Source organism: Patiria miniata, unplaced genomic scaffold (assembly GCF_015706575.1).
Source record: "Patiria miniata isolate m_02_andy unplaced genomic scaffold, ASM1570657v1 HiC_scaffold_1, whole genome shotgun sequence".
NCBI classification, from domain to species: Eukaryota; Metazoa; Echinodermata; class Asteroidea; order Valvatida; family Asterinidae; genus Patiria; species Patiria miniata.
Window position 1 is genome coordinate 25,066,308 of NW_024037047.1, and position 14,960 is coordinate 25,081,267.

Below are 14,960 nucleotides of genomic sequence, written 5' to 3' on the forward strand. Positions count from 1 at the left end.
ACATTGTTGCCATTATGCATTGATGGGCTGAATAAAGTTCATAGTCCAATGCACTGTGCATGCCAGACAAGTGTCAGTCTACAACACAGGCGCGTATGCTGCACCTGAAGGAAATAATAGGCCTGAAGTCGAGTCGAAATCATTACTTTGGCATCATGTCAACTCCCACTCTCTCTAGCGATACACACATACCGTCCTTACTCTTCAACCAGTTGCATTAAGTTTTAAATGTTTTATAACTTGTATGATTGTATTGATACGAACATTTGTTACCGGTGTCTGCCTTAATACAAACACAAACATTTAGTTTTGTTCTTGGGTTGCTTTTGTGCGCGAAAAGATATACACTGCTAGCTTATCATCATTAGACCACAATGTCGTTCGCACTCTTTAAATAGCATTATTTCACAGCTAGGAATTAACAGATTTATTTTCATAGTCTTTAAGACGATTTTGGTTATTGGGCGATTTCCGCCAAACGATCGATGACGACCGCCATCTTGAAAATAATCCTTAATCCAATAAAAACAAAATAAACCTTCGCTCTGTTACGTTCTCCTTTTCCGCGAGTCAGCCTCGATTCTTTTTTGAATCACCTATTTGCAACTGAAGAGTGCCCAACAGCAAGGCACGAAAGCATGCTATTGCTAACAAGAGGATTTGCGAACATAATCCTCTGCTCGCACCTTTAATCACATTTGATTACCCAACCTATCTTAGTCACTTAATCTCTTATGTCCGCCCACTCTACATTTCACTCGGACATAACCAGCAAAGACTCAGTCATGCTTACAACCCATACTAAGCCATACAAGTCACCAGAGAAGAAGTGTCACTGAATGGGATAGTGCCATCCCTTTTCCAAACTTCACTACCGCCACGGCTCAATGCGCCATCTCACGCACGCAATACGTGCATACAAACCCTGAGAGAAAACCAATGAACCATCACTTCTCGGTCTCTTACTAACACAACCTCTCAAAAGAGAAATATCCATCATTCTGCCATTGTTATAATAAATAAATTGGAATATAACCCACCCCATCTTACTTTATTCGTTATATTCAAACCACAAACCCCTCAACTACCATGGCAAGAAGGAAACTCAACCAAGAAACCAAGAGATCAATAAATAAATCTAACCACTTCTCTCACAAATGCAATCGTAAACCAAACGAGCCAACTCCAATCATTTGCGCTCATTAGCAGAACAAAATATCAATCCTTCATAACCAACTATCCAAAGCAAAACCATCGCAAACCGAAATCTTGGCTTGTTGGAGAAGGCCTCAACATCTTACCTACTTCTGCTAAACCAAACCGCAATCACTCGTAAGCAGCATCAATAATTATTTGGAGTGAAGACTACAATTTACATTAATAATGCGTAACATACGCTCTATAAACCATCCTTTCAACTACCAATTGGCATCCGAAATCATATTCTAGTGAAACGCTAGAAAATACCCGGAAGCCACTAATTTTAAACTTGCCCACAGGTTTAACACATACAATCTTAGGATGAAGAAAAATCAAAACAAACTCCACCTGTCTTCACCACGACATACAACCCAACCATAACACACCGTCACTTAAATCGAGCAATAAACAACCATCACTGGAACATAATCCAAGGCAACAAACTACTGTGCGGAAACATTTCCCGAATCATAATTCGTTGCCTTCAGAAAAGCCTTAAATCATATCCGGGAGTAACTACCCAAACAAAATCAAGAGTTAAACCCACTCCCGACCTACTCCGGCTCTTCCAAAAAACTAACCGAACCCGATTGCTCTCCTCACTAGAGGAACAAGTTGAAACCAACTAAAGTCACATGGTTGTAACCCCAACACTTCAAACTTACGATACATGATTGGAATACAACCAATCCCAACCACAACTTTTCCGCGAGTCAGCCTCGATTCTTTTTTGAATCACCTATTTGCAACTGAAGAGTGCCCAACAGCAAGGCACGAAAGCATGCTATTGCTAACAAGAGGATTTGCGAACATAATCCTCTGCTCGCACCTTTAATCACATTTGATTACCCAACCTATCTTAGTCACTTAATCTCTTATGTCCGCCCACTCTACATTTCACTCGGACATAACCAGCAAAGACTCAGTCATGCTTACAACCCATACTAAGCCATACAAGTCACCAGAGAAGAAGTGTCACTGAATAGGATAGTGCCATCCCTTTTCCAAACCAAAAGACAATCCAATTTACAACATATGTCCTATATTTAACTAGGAGAATATTGACATAGATCTAGGAAAAAGAATGATTGTTCATTCTGTCAACTCATGAGGGACAATCATGTCACGCAAAATACAACAAAATTATTGAAAATGTCAAGAAACATACGCTAAGTGGAACAGTTGGTTGATGGGTAGGATTAATGGAATAACTTCTACAAATATAAGAAATAAATGTATCATATTACTTGCAAGAATGAAGAAAATGCATCTCCTCTCCGGATATGCACAGAATAGCTTGAACGTATTTCCGCCACGCCACCAACAGCGAGTGTGGATTGGCCGATGGTGAATTTAAAAAGAATGAGTTTGGGTGCTAATGAATAATAAAATACAGGCTGGTAAATAAACAAATAAACCAAAATTTAGAGGAAGGGGGTACTTTTTCATAAAAGTGACATATGCATTTACCTTTTTTATTGCGAAATCTTATTGAGCTGAAATTTCAACAGTTTAATAGTTAGTAAACATGAACTGTTCGGCTTTATTGTCCTTATTTGCTTTGCACATGGTGTCCATGTCCTTTATGAATGCAGATCTAAACTTATTTACAGAAACTAAACTTGCGACATATTAGGTTTCCTGTTTGTTTCCACAGGCATAAACATCTTCTGATATCACTGTATTTCATTTTCAGAAACACAATGCGCACATGGATGGAATATACACACTAACAAATATGATGCCAGCATTGACACTCTGTTAAAATTATTACTTGTCCCAAAAATATATAATATGAAAAACAAGATATTTTTATTCGTTGTTCAGAATGAAAGTAAAAATGTGTTCATAGGGGTATTTTACTTGCAAGACAGGCTGCTCTGTTTATGTTTTATGTTTAGAATTCCACACTCTCGGTATTTCATTTTCAAAGCCACAACTTCACATTGTCCCCAGCCTTTTGTGCGACATGGCGGTTTTATTCCTCTTAACGATATTCGCGCTGACATTTCTGCATGTTAATTCATCTTGTAAATTGAAGGAATTTTACATACTTTCGGCAAAGGAGACTCCGCTGATGCTCTGCCGTTTTCGCACAAATCCTTAAAATCACGAGATTATAGTACGGCTAATGTTGATGCGTCATTCCAGTTGATGCGTCAGTCCAGTGACTGACTTTTCGACGCACATATCGCACTGGGCAAGCCGCTGATTTGTCCCCTCCAATCGCTGGCTATAATGTTATGCGGATCTAATAATTTTAATTGTAATGATAAATAATAATGCGTATTTGTAAAGCACACGTATTCGCTGTTATTTGTGCTTAATACGCTACATTCTTATTACCATGTTCATTATGTTACAGCCCGATAGTCCGAAGATTCGATAGTCCGACAGTTCGATAGTCCGAAGGGCCCATTAGTACGAAAATGGAATTAGGTTAATTAATCCGAGGGTTCAATAGTCCGAATAGACGATTGAGTTCGATAGGCCGAATAGGCAATATAAGGTTCGATATTACGAATAGATGATAAGGTTTGATAGTCCGAATATACGGCAGAGTTAGATAGTCCAAGTTGACGATAAGGTTCGAAAGGCAGAATTGAGAATAAGGTTTGAAAGTTCGAATAGGCAATACGGTTCGTCAGTCTGACACTTCGGACTATCGGACATTTCTGTTGATTCGGACTTTTGAACCTTCGGACAAATTAACCTTATTCTAAATGTGGAAAAACGAACCTTCGGACAAATGAATCTTTGGATTAATTAACCTTCGGACTGTTGCATGTTCGGATTACCGAACCTTATTTCATTTTCGGACTAACGAACCCCCTCTTATGGAAGTGTTGTGCATTCAGACTATCGAACCTTCGGACTAAAGATCTTTCGGACTATCGAATCTTCGGACTATTGGGCGGCCCGGTCATTAAGAGTGACTTCAAATGATTGAGTTTTAGTTGGGTAGGTAGTCTGTTATTCATAATCACTCTTAGAGAGTGATCTCCGTTATCAGGAGTGAATCCAAATCGAATGTGTTATGCACGACAGGAACATGGTATATTTCCATCATACCATGTGGGAAATAAAGCGGTGCTCTGTTCATTCCTTTGTTTAATATTTTCATAATTATCCCCATATCTTCCAGACGAAATAACATTCACATTGAAGAGCCAATTGTACATTAAAAGAAATAAAAAGCACTGAGTATATATTTAAATGCCATACGGTTTTGTAATTGCAGGTTATTAGTTATGTTTTCACTTTCAGCATGGTCTGTGTGGTAAAATAAGAAACTGACAGAGCAAATGTTAATGTACTTAATACAAAACGTTATATAAATGGAATGCTTAGAATTCCTCAACTTATTCTCAAAATTGCCTGGAGAAAGCATCATACAATTCAAACTTTTCCAGGGGTGAGATGTCCCAGGCCCAATGCCTTCACCCCCCCCCCCTCTTTATATCAAAAAGCTTGACTCCTGATGCCTGGCCACATTGCGAAAGTGGAAGATATAATGTTATTCCCCCCCCCAAAAAAAAAAAAAAAAAAAACATCAATTAGGTACTCAAGGCTCTGGAAATTATGTCTATTTGTTAAGTCTTTCAGAAATATGAGACCCATTTTGTAGCACCTTGTTGTGGTTTAATGAGTGCTGCGGCGCATATTGCAGCCACTGCCAGAAACACCGGGGCAAACCCCTTCTCTTAGCGATAAGTGTTATTGGGTTCTTTAACTTGCATTTCACAACACACAGGACCTACGGCTTATTGGTAAAGTGCCTTGCTCAGAAACACAAGCACCATGTTCCCACGGTCAGGATTCGAACTCGTGTGCCACGGCACACGAGTCGAACACCGTATCCAGGCCACACAGCACCTCATCAAATCAATCATAATAATGAAAAACAAAACAAAAATAAGTGTATTTTTTACCAGTGTATCTTATAGCAGTCGTTTACAAATCTAATCCATAACGTAACACCTTATGACAATATACTTGATTACCGTGGAAACTACATTCGAATATCTTTGTTCCGTTATACCGAACGATACAGCTTTGCAAACACCTTTTGTATTCAGCGAAACTGTAGAAGGAAAACACAAGAAATGATTCACTTGATGCAGTCAATTATCATCTTTTGTTATGCTTACTTAGATAGCATGTATGTCTACATCTTTTAACATTACCTTTTCTTCTAACATTACTGCATGTTCCTTCCTCTATACAGATGTTTAGTGATAAATATATTCTACACCCAAAATGCAATGTATTGTTTGACTTTAGAACCAGAGAATGCCGAGTGTTGTTTATTGTGTACACTGAGTAATGTTCGTAGACAGACATGACTCCCATTTGAATGTCATGGATTATTAATTCAAAAAGGAGGTTAGTTGGTCAAAAAAGTTGTAACCTTAATATACAATTTATCAAACCCAACGGTTTCTCTATGTATACATCAGCAATAAACGATTACATACAATACATAATCAATCAATATTTCATTGTAAACAAATGTTTAAAAAAGTCTATCTGCCACAAGCAACATTAAAAGCTTAAAATTATAATCTGAGGGTTAAAGACCCGAGAAAAATATGTTTTGTATGTATCATAAATGTATGTTATTTTTTGGTTCGATCACCGCAAGTCCGTAAAAACTAACACCAAAAGGCCCTTTTAGATATGAAATGTTGCCGAGAGCAAATATTTATAAGTACATAATGAAGGTGGTAACTTTAAAAACCGAATAAAATACAATTTAGGCATAAGCTTTCGTAGCTACAGCTACTTAATCAGACACAAGGAAGAGAAACAGCCTATGTCAGAGTTGACAAACTAAGTTTAAGCAAAGCCCGGTAGTGACTCATACGGTTCATCATATTAACAAGTACATGATTAATGGAGCACATGACTGTTCAGATTCTTTTTAATAAGATACCTCAGTTAAATTAAGAATGAAAAGCGATTTGCCTTTCCCTTTTCCGCGATCTGAAAGTGTCTCATCAACCGCCATTGATCAAGTTGCGATTGGCTACTGAATTTCACCATTGAGTGACCGTCTCGGACCTGTTTAATGTTTTGAATCAGGCGCATTCCCCAAACTATTTGAAAGTCAGATGTAAAAAGAAAGTTTTCTCTACTTCTCATTGCCAACCTTTGCATCTGGAGGTGAATATTGGAAGGCTTGTTTTCATGTTGTATCCTCCAACGTCTTTGACAGACGTTTCTCATTATCCAATGCAATTATTGATATGGAATTGAAGACTGTTAGGTGTTGTGTTGGGCTTTGTCGGTTTGTTGGCTTATATTAAGGAAAGAATTGTCCATGTCGTTTCGTGCATCTTGGGTTGTTTTTTAACCAGCTTCAAACTTCTGTTGCGTTTCTTCAGGTAGCCCTGCATCTACCTGAGGCGATTGTTTCACTTCAATGAAGCTGAAATACTCGCGAGAATCTCCCTGCGGCCAATCTTTGTGGTGATAAACCCTATTTCCCCCACCTGTACTGCTTTTTAGGCCAAGAAAAGAGCAATGCAATGTTGTTCAAGAATCGTCAAAACAAACCGAACCATTTCGTCACAAAAAAAGACTAAAGGGGCGTGAGTTTTGTTTTCGCCTTATCGGACTTGGTTCGACTCAACTTTGCCAAAATCGCTTACAACAAAAAAAAAACTTGCCCATATCTCTACTTGTGATAGCTCCGAAGAACTTAACTCTGTATTTTTCATCGTAAATTCAGCCTTAGACTTAACCTTCATAGGTCGAAGAAGTCTAAGTCATTTTTAGGTAAAGGTTAGACCTTCCATCCAATCAAATATGTAAAAAAAATGTCATGGTAACGTCAGGCCTAAAGCCATCTCTTTTTTGAACAGATCTGAGAGAGAGCTCTCAAGATAGCTATATACATACATTGTCCGGTTGAAATACAACTTGCATGAAATGAAAGTACCAGAAATGTCATATCAATTTCTATATCCCTTAAAACATCTGAAATTGGTGATCACAAATTACTTTAATGGTAGATCAACATACGAACAATTTTGTAACATGTTCAAGCATTAAATCATCATCTTATTCGTTGGGTTTGAGGCCCATTTGGGGCTTGTGCCAAAAATTCGTCATACCTCATTGCCATCTCACACGGGAGTACCTGCAAACTGTCAAATACAGATTTGTTTCTGTGAATATTGCAGTTCTTGACACAGAACAATGAAAAGGTGTAAAGCAATCCGAAATATAATTTTCAAAACCTTCATCACCGTCCAGGGTTCACTTGAACATGCAAGTGTCTTAGTTCTTATCAACAGGCAATGGCATTGAAGTTCAATTTCCAGCAGACACCTCATATCCCACGGGAACACCCGAGACAACACTGAACGGAAATGCTACCGACTCGACAATGCTGCTCACCGACTTTTTCCCTAGGCTAGCGTACTTGTTCAAGATTCCCTTCTTAGGGAGTTTCAAAGAAGCCAATCGTACCTTTAGTGTGTCCATGCTGCCAATGTCTAGGGATTCCAGACTCGGCATGATTTCCAAATGTTTCATTTTTGTTTCGAACTCCTCCTGAATATTGTCCGATATTCTTTGTTCTTTTTCACGGGCCGAAATATGAAAAGATTCAACAGAATAGAAGTACCTTAGACAACTGCTGAGGAATCCTACAAACTTCTCAATAGGCGATCCATGCAGCAGATACAGTGTCTTCAATCTTGTCCACCTGTGTTCATCACCCTTCATTTCCATCTGAACTTGATCAAACCCTCCATCAGTTACTCCGTACAGAGACAATCTCAGATCGCTCAACTTTTTGCACTCTCGTAGAGGCAAATTTGTTACCGCCACAAAGGCTCTGTCATCAAACTCCTTATTCAGACGGAGATCTAGCTTTTTCAAGTTTGGGAGTTGGTGAGCACTTTTCGCTAATTCACAAATAGCGTCTGAACTCAGAATCGTCCCAACCAGAACCAGACTCTCCAGCATTTCCAGACGAGTAAGACAGCGAGCCAAGTCTCTTGCTGCACCCGATGAGTAGCACTCCCCTGCCTGTGAATCTAACAGCTCCTGTAGACAAAAAGTCTGCATTGTTTGGAGGACACTGATATCTGACATTCCTGGAGGAAACCGAGGCATGTCTTGGTTTTTGGAATGTATTACCTCACACAACTGTTTCAATATAACCTGATCGTTGTTACTCTTAATTACATTATAAGATGCAATATCCTCATCTAATGACAAGTCAATAGATTCATTCTCATTGCCACCATCCTTGTTTGATGATTCGCTCCCAACTGAAGGTGAATATTGGAGGACTTCTAGTTTCGGTTTATTGTCACCTTCGGTTCGTGGATCTGGGATTGTTGTTTGGTCAGCTTTGTTTTTTTGTTGTTTTTCTGCGCTTGGCTGCGGCTCGTTTAAGCTTGAACTGACCTTCCCAGTGTTGGTTGTCAGTTTCTTGACGCCTTTCTGTGTTGCTGGAGCTCTTGCCTGTTTGGTTCCAGTTGAAGATACCTGAGTGTCTTCGGTTTTTGTTTTCAAAGCTTTCTTCTTCGTCGGTTTCTCCATCTTCGTTTTCTTCGTTTCCTTATCCTCAGGTTCCCTTTTCCCGGAACTAAAATATACAATGTATTGTAGAAGCTCTGACCAGTCATATCTACCAATCCGAAGCAATTCAACCGACGTAATATTCAGCTTGCTCTTGTCTACAGGCTGAGCATGTTCGAGTAGGTATGACAACAGACGCAGTTTGTTACTCGATGTCCCAATTAAGCGGACCCTCCCGCAAGGAAATATCAATTTCAGCTTCTCGTTCAAGGCGCCCTCACACTGCCTCTCGAAATTCAGCTGGAGACACAACTCTATGAGCTTTTGCAATTGCAACACAACATGGAGGGGCCCGACCTGAATATTAGTCCAGTAGACGACCTTTGCACAATAATCAACAAGAGCTTCTCCGTCAAACTGATTATCTTGGAAGGCAAACTGGCATACATTTGAAAACCTCTGAGGAATCTCCCTTTTGCCAATCTGTTTGTTGTATGCGAACAATTTTCTCACGTTTCCTTTGGTCTGAGCGAAAAACACACCAACGCAAAGCTGCTCAAGAATCTCCAAGACAAAATAAACCCTTTCAACTTGCGGACTTGTCAGGCGAGTGAGCTCTGTATCCTGATAATTCGAATCTGGATCAGTTCTACTTAGTTGCTTTCTCTTACAACAATGAATCCCTGTCCGTATCTCTACTTCTGGTACCTCAGAAGAAACTGTCTCAGTACTATGTTGCGTAGATTTCACCTGGGACTCAACCTGCAATGGACAAAGAAGTCCAACTTCTTTTGCAACTTCTAAAGCGTGTTTTCCCTTCTCTGACGAACTTAAGAAGTCCTCGGTAGAGTAGTCCGCATGATTTGAACAACTGTCAACGAAATAAGCCACTCTACCAAGCTCTGCCAGTACGTTCAGTTGGTCTTCCGTGAGCAGACCGAGTTGTTTTCCCTCAGTGATATCTACTTCCAGACCTTTCATCCTGTCGAACATGCACTTGACCAATCTGAAGAACAAATTTGCCATGGAAACGTCAGGTTTGAAGGCATCTCCTTTTGACCAGATTGACATCTGACAGAGAGCCGCCAAGACAGCTGGGAGATATGAAATATCTGGTTGAAGAATGTCCTCTTCCAGATATCGATGAAGATTTCGTAGTTTCTTTCGTTTAGTTGTTTTGGATTCTTCTGTCTTCTCCAGATTTTCGTCAGTGGCAGTGTTATCCTTAGCTTCCTTAAGAGTTGCCTGTTCGGTGTCCACCAGATGTTGTTCGATGTTCGTGTCCAAAGTCGAACCTGAATTCGTTTCAGCTTCACTTTTGACCACTTTGTGCTCAGGTGTAGATTCCGCTCTCCCTTGAGCAGCATCCAAAACTACATTGATGTATTCAATGGCATTTCTGAGCGTAAAACCGGTATTGGTGACATGGCGCATGTTGTGTTTTCGTGACGCAATTTTTGCCAGCTCTGCATATCTAGTGGTCAAAACTAACTGACAGCCAAGAACTTCATTATCTGTCATAACCTTCATGACAGCGTCAATATCGTGCTGGTCATTACAGTCATCTACCAAAATTGTCAGGTTGCTTTTGTCTCGTGCGTAGTGTGTATTAATGGATTCCGCCGAAATGTTTGCGTCTTTTGGAAGCATGCATTCAACGACTGCTTCACCGATGGTTTCAGCTTTAATAAGCAACCAAGCTGGGACAAGAACAACTATCTGATCACTACCCCATAGTGCAAGTTCCCTTCCCATGGCCCAGTTGTATATCAATCTGTACAAAAACGTAGTCTTACCACAACCCCGTCTACCTTGTATTATAGCATGCTTACTGGCCAATTCTGGAATACCGTCATCAAAGATACCAGACTCTGAGTCTAATCGATACTTTACAGTGTTACCTCCGTGGGAGACATTGACGAACATCTCCAAGGCTTTGTAGACTATATCTATTGGTGCAGAGCGAGCATCGTCCCCGTCAACCCACGGTGTGATAGGAATTCTGCCCATTTTGCTGATTACAAACCATTTGATCTTCTTGGCAAGCGTCTTCAAATCCAACTTCGGGACGGATTCTGTCAAACAATTAAAGGAAAATGTTTACGTACCAATTGAGTGATTTTGGCCTGCAGGCTGCATTGATTTCTTTAATACAATCCTACAGTCAATTGTATTCACAGCTGTTCTGGTATTTCGTCAAAGGTTCCATTTATAAACATTTCAGGGTAGACAGGCTTTACGTCACTTTCTAATCCAAACTTGAAGCAATTAATGCTTTCCCAATGCCCATGTTCTCTGGTCTGTGTATATCTAATCTGGTTAGCAATGTTGGAAAGTACAATCCAGTTTGTACAGACTTTAAAAAAGGGTATGGCACCCTCCTTGATAGGCTAACCATGAAACAAAAGAAACATGATCGTCGAAATAATTTTGCAGGGATGCCAAATACAATAGGCATTCAATGACATTTGCTGACATTCTCTTTTGACAATGCCTTTTTAGCTGTTCCCTCTTCTATTTCTTACCTTGCTTATGCAGTCGTTTGTAATCACCTCTCTCCTTGTCTTCTCTAGAATGGGAAGACCGTAGACGCCGCTTCCAGATCAGGAAAAGAACAATCCCAAAAAGAACAACGACGATTGAAAACACGGAAACGGCGATAGCGACGACATTGATTGTCTCAGGATCACCGTTTGAATCTAATGCATACAGATAATCAAATGAAAAAGGAATATATGAAACAATGTGTTTCGCAACGGAAGACAATTTGAATTTCGTCTATACCAAACCATGGCTTGAATCTACTCTCACAGACCTCTTTACACAATAATGTCCTTAACAGAAAAACAGAAGGATGGTTTGGCATCCGCACAAAGGATTTAATGGCGTCATTCTGATGATCTTTTTTCCATGGCACATCATTCCATTTGTCATCAAAGTTCTTTTTAGCAGAACATTTCTATCGGTCTCCTCACATAAAAAGTGCAGTCACTTGTTTCTTTCAAAAGATAAAAGTTAGCATACTATACTGTATTGATAGATACGTCAACGTATGATAACTATGATAAGACCAGCAACTGACTAACATGGTAGCAAGATGTGACGTCATGAAAGGCAAAAACTTACCTTTTAACAACACATCCACATGTGATCTGATCAGATCGCCATTCACAGGGAAGACATGACACCAGTATCTGACGTCATCATTTTGGGAACAGTTGTTAAGGAGCAGAGCGCCCCCCATTGATATGCCGAGGCAGTCCTTTCCCAGATCAGACATCTTTATTGTACCATCTGGTAGATTCAGTGTGCCGATCACAGTGGTAGACTCTGCATCATTGGCGCCAAAGGACCAGAACAAAGTTGCCTTCGTTGTCAAGGAGATGTCTGACAGAGCCGGACATTGAAGAGAAAATCCAGTTTCAGGTTTAATGGTCACGCTGTCACCTTCTGTAGCAATGCCACCGTCCAATGGAATGCGATCCCCTACAGTAACAAACCACAGTGCGAGAGAAAAAAATAGGTTGGAATGATGCCTGTATATGAAACCTTGCAGATATGACAGACAAAACGGTAATTTTCCTGAAACTAGAAATCTGAAGTCTCAGCTAAAAGCTCAATCCCTGCACCTACCAATCACTCGGACTTTAACATCTATCTGGATTTCATCTCCCACAGCACATCGATACGCTCCAGCATGGTCATCATCAACTGACTGAATCATCAAACCAAAGTCACTTGCGAGATCGAATTCAGGACTAGAATCGACGACAGCAGTCGACAGGTTGTAACTGAGGATTTGTCGATCTGGGTTGTCGAGCTTACTCCACTCCACCTCACAAGCTGTGTCGCCAGGTGTCCAGCTCAGGCAAGGGAGCATCTGCTGTGTGTTGCTTTGGAGGTAGAAAGATCTTTCTGAGGCCTTCAGTGCATCACTAGCTGATTCCACATCATCTACTTCAAAGAAAGAGTGAAATGTAGAGCAACTGTTTCAAATCGGTAAAGAAAATTTAGTTCGGAAAATGTTTCTTGTTTTGTGTTATGTCTTATTATTTTTTTATGTTTGTTGCAAAATTAACTTCGTCAACGAAAAAAAGCACTACGTCTTCTATTCGATTAACATACCTTTGGCATTACCTGATATCTGGGCATCGATGTCACAATTTCTGAGAGTACCATCTGACTGAAACACGTGACACCACAATTTTTGCGTATCTTGTACGTCATGCAAGGAGTTGACTGTAAGTGAAGCGTCGCTACCGATGCTGTAATCGGCGCCATGTTGGATCTGCAGGGTAGCACCATCAGAGAAACGTGCAACAATGATCTGTGTATCTGTAGTGACGCCCTCACCCGTTGACCAATACACTACGTCTGGTGTCTGTGACGCGCACTCACACGGTAGCGTCTGTCTGCGGCCTCGCTGGAAACTAGCACTGGACGATGCTTCAATTGTGCCAGCTGGAAACGTGTCTCCTACAAAAGAGTTATACAAGCCACCGATATTTTCGAATTAGTAGTTAATTCATAAAGTCAATCAAAATTACTCAGAGGAAACGGGCTTTCATAAAGACAAAGAAACCTTCTTTCACTTTTTTGTCAGTTTATATTTTATGGTTTATGATTATATATGTTATGATTGTATAAAGATTTTAAAATTGATTTCTTCATTTTCCCACAAAAAAGTAAGTGACGTTTAAAGTCACACTGTAACCCTTTACAAAACAAGGACAACAACAACAGCAAAAGAACCGCGGGATTCCATTCGTATACAATTGTGAACCTAAGTGTTTGCTTGGCACTTTTAAGCAAAGTGAATTGTTTGAGTTTGCCTTGGGCTATTGAATTGACGTTATCGTACCGATAACTCGAAGCAGAATCTCTTCAACTCTATAATAGGTAAGAAGAGGAAGTACTTGGCATAGGTAACTCCCCTCGTCCCTGTCCTTGACTCCTTCAATGACAAGGCCGTGATCGGACGACATGGAGTATCTGTCGTCGGCAGGTGTGTCTATAATGATTCCATCTCGCAGGTCTCGGCTGATCAGACGAACCTTTGATGGGTCGTTTATGCCGGACCCTTTGTACCAAATGACACCGTTTAATTGCTCGCCTTGAAGAAATGCCAGGCAAGAAACTCGATGCCGGAGTCTCCTCTGTAAGTAGGCCTCGCTGCCTCTGAGTCCAAATGCATCTTCCGAATTCCAAGCTGGTTGAAACATTAAAATATAAAATGTGCTTAAATCGAAATAACACATAAATTTGTGCTTACAGAAAAAAAGATTATCAAAATATAAAACTTGGCAAGCCAAGGCTTATACAGGACAAATTTGGTCTAATGGGTTCACGTCAGTCATGTGAGTTGATGTTTGGGGCCAAGGCGAGGCTAAAACAAGTCTAATTTACAAATGACAGTTAGCGAGTCAGTCTGTCTGGGACCAGCGGAAACATAATAATTGAAACGTTTTGATCATGCTGAATTATGATTGTTTTACCTGATCCTGATGGACAGATTCTCTCTGCTTTTGCATGCCATGCCAAGACAACCAGTAGTCCACTGACGACACGAAATTGCGCACGGGCTGAGCACTGCATAATACAAATACATACAGAGGTTTTGATGAGGATAAAAAGCAACGACGTAGTAGAGTCCTTCCCCAAGTCAATCATTGTCCAGTCCAGTAAATCATTAGTCAGTTCACAAGTCAGGCCATAAGGATGAGCAGATTTGTTACAAGTCACTTGATTAGCTTGTGACTTGGGTGTTTACGCCTTTATAAATAGGACGTCATTAGAGTTCCAAAAAAAAATCGAATTACTTATAGGCATTCATCTTTGTAACAATCTCACTGACTGACTGCCCGACTGACTTCCCGACTGACCGACCGACTCACTAACGGACTCACCGGTCTTGCGACGAATCGTGATGGACTCGACTACAACACTGATTAAAACAAATCGAACATTAGTCCATTTTGTTGGCATTAGTGTTGCAGTTAAGTACATGCCTGGGCATAAAATAACAATTGATTAACGAAGCATTTACAACATGAATATAATTATAATGCATGCATTCCAAACGGTAACAGCTCTACTATTTTTTTATTTAATTTAGTTGTGGTTATTTATGTGTATTTATATGTTGTGGAAATTTGATTTTTTTTTTTTATTAATTGTAATAATTTACGTTCTCAAAACTCATGAATTGAAAGACTTATGGG

At 40.0% G+C, this 14,960-nt stretch overlaps 1 protein-coding gene across 1 annotated transcript; it reads right to left on the minus strand.

Annotated features, from left to right (window-relative positions):
* Positions 1–7,518: 7,518 nt before the first annotated feature.
* On the minus strand, positions 7,519–14,724 carry LOC119732177. The gene is made up of 7 exons (XM_038205600.1): positions 14,646–14,724; positions 13,601–13,948; positions 12,877–13,215; positions 12,373–12,693; positions 11,866–12,225; positions 11,265–11,438; positions 7,519–10,814 (listed from the first exon to the last, which is right to left on the minus strand). Exons 1-7 carry the CDS (start codon positions 14,722–14,724, stop codon positions 7,519–7,521), a joined length of 4,917 nt encoding a protein of 1,638 aa, XP_038061528.1.
* Positions 14,725–14,960: the final 236 nt, after the last annotated feature.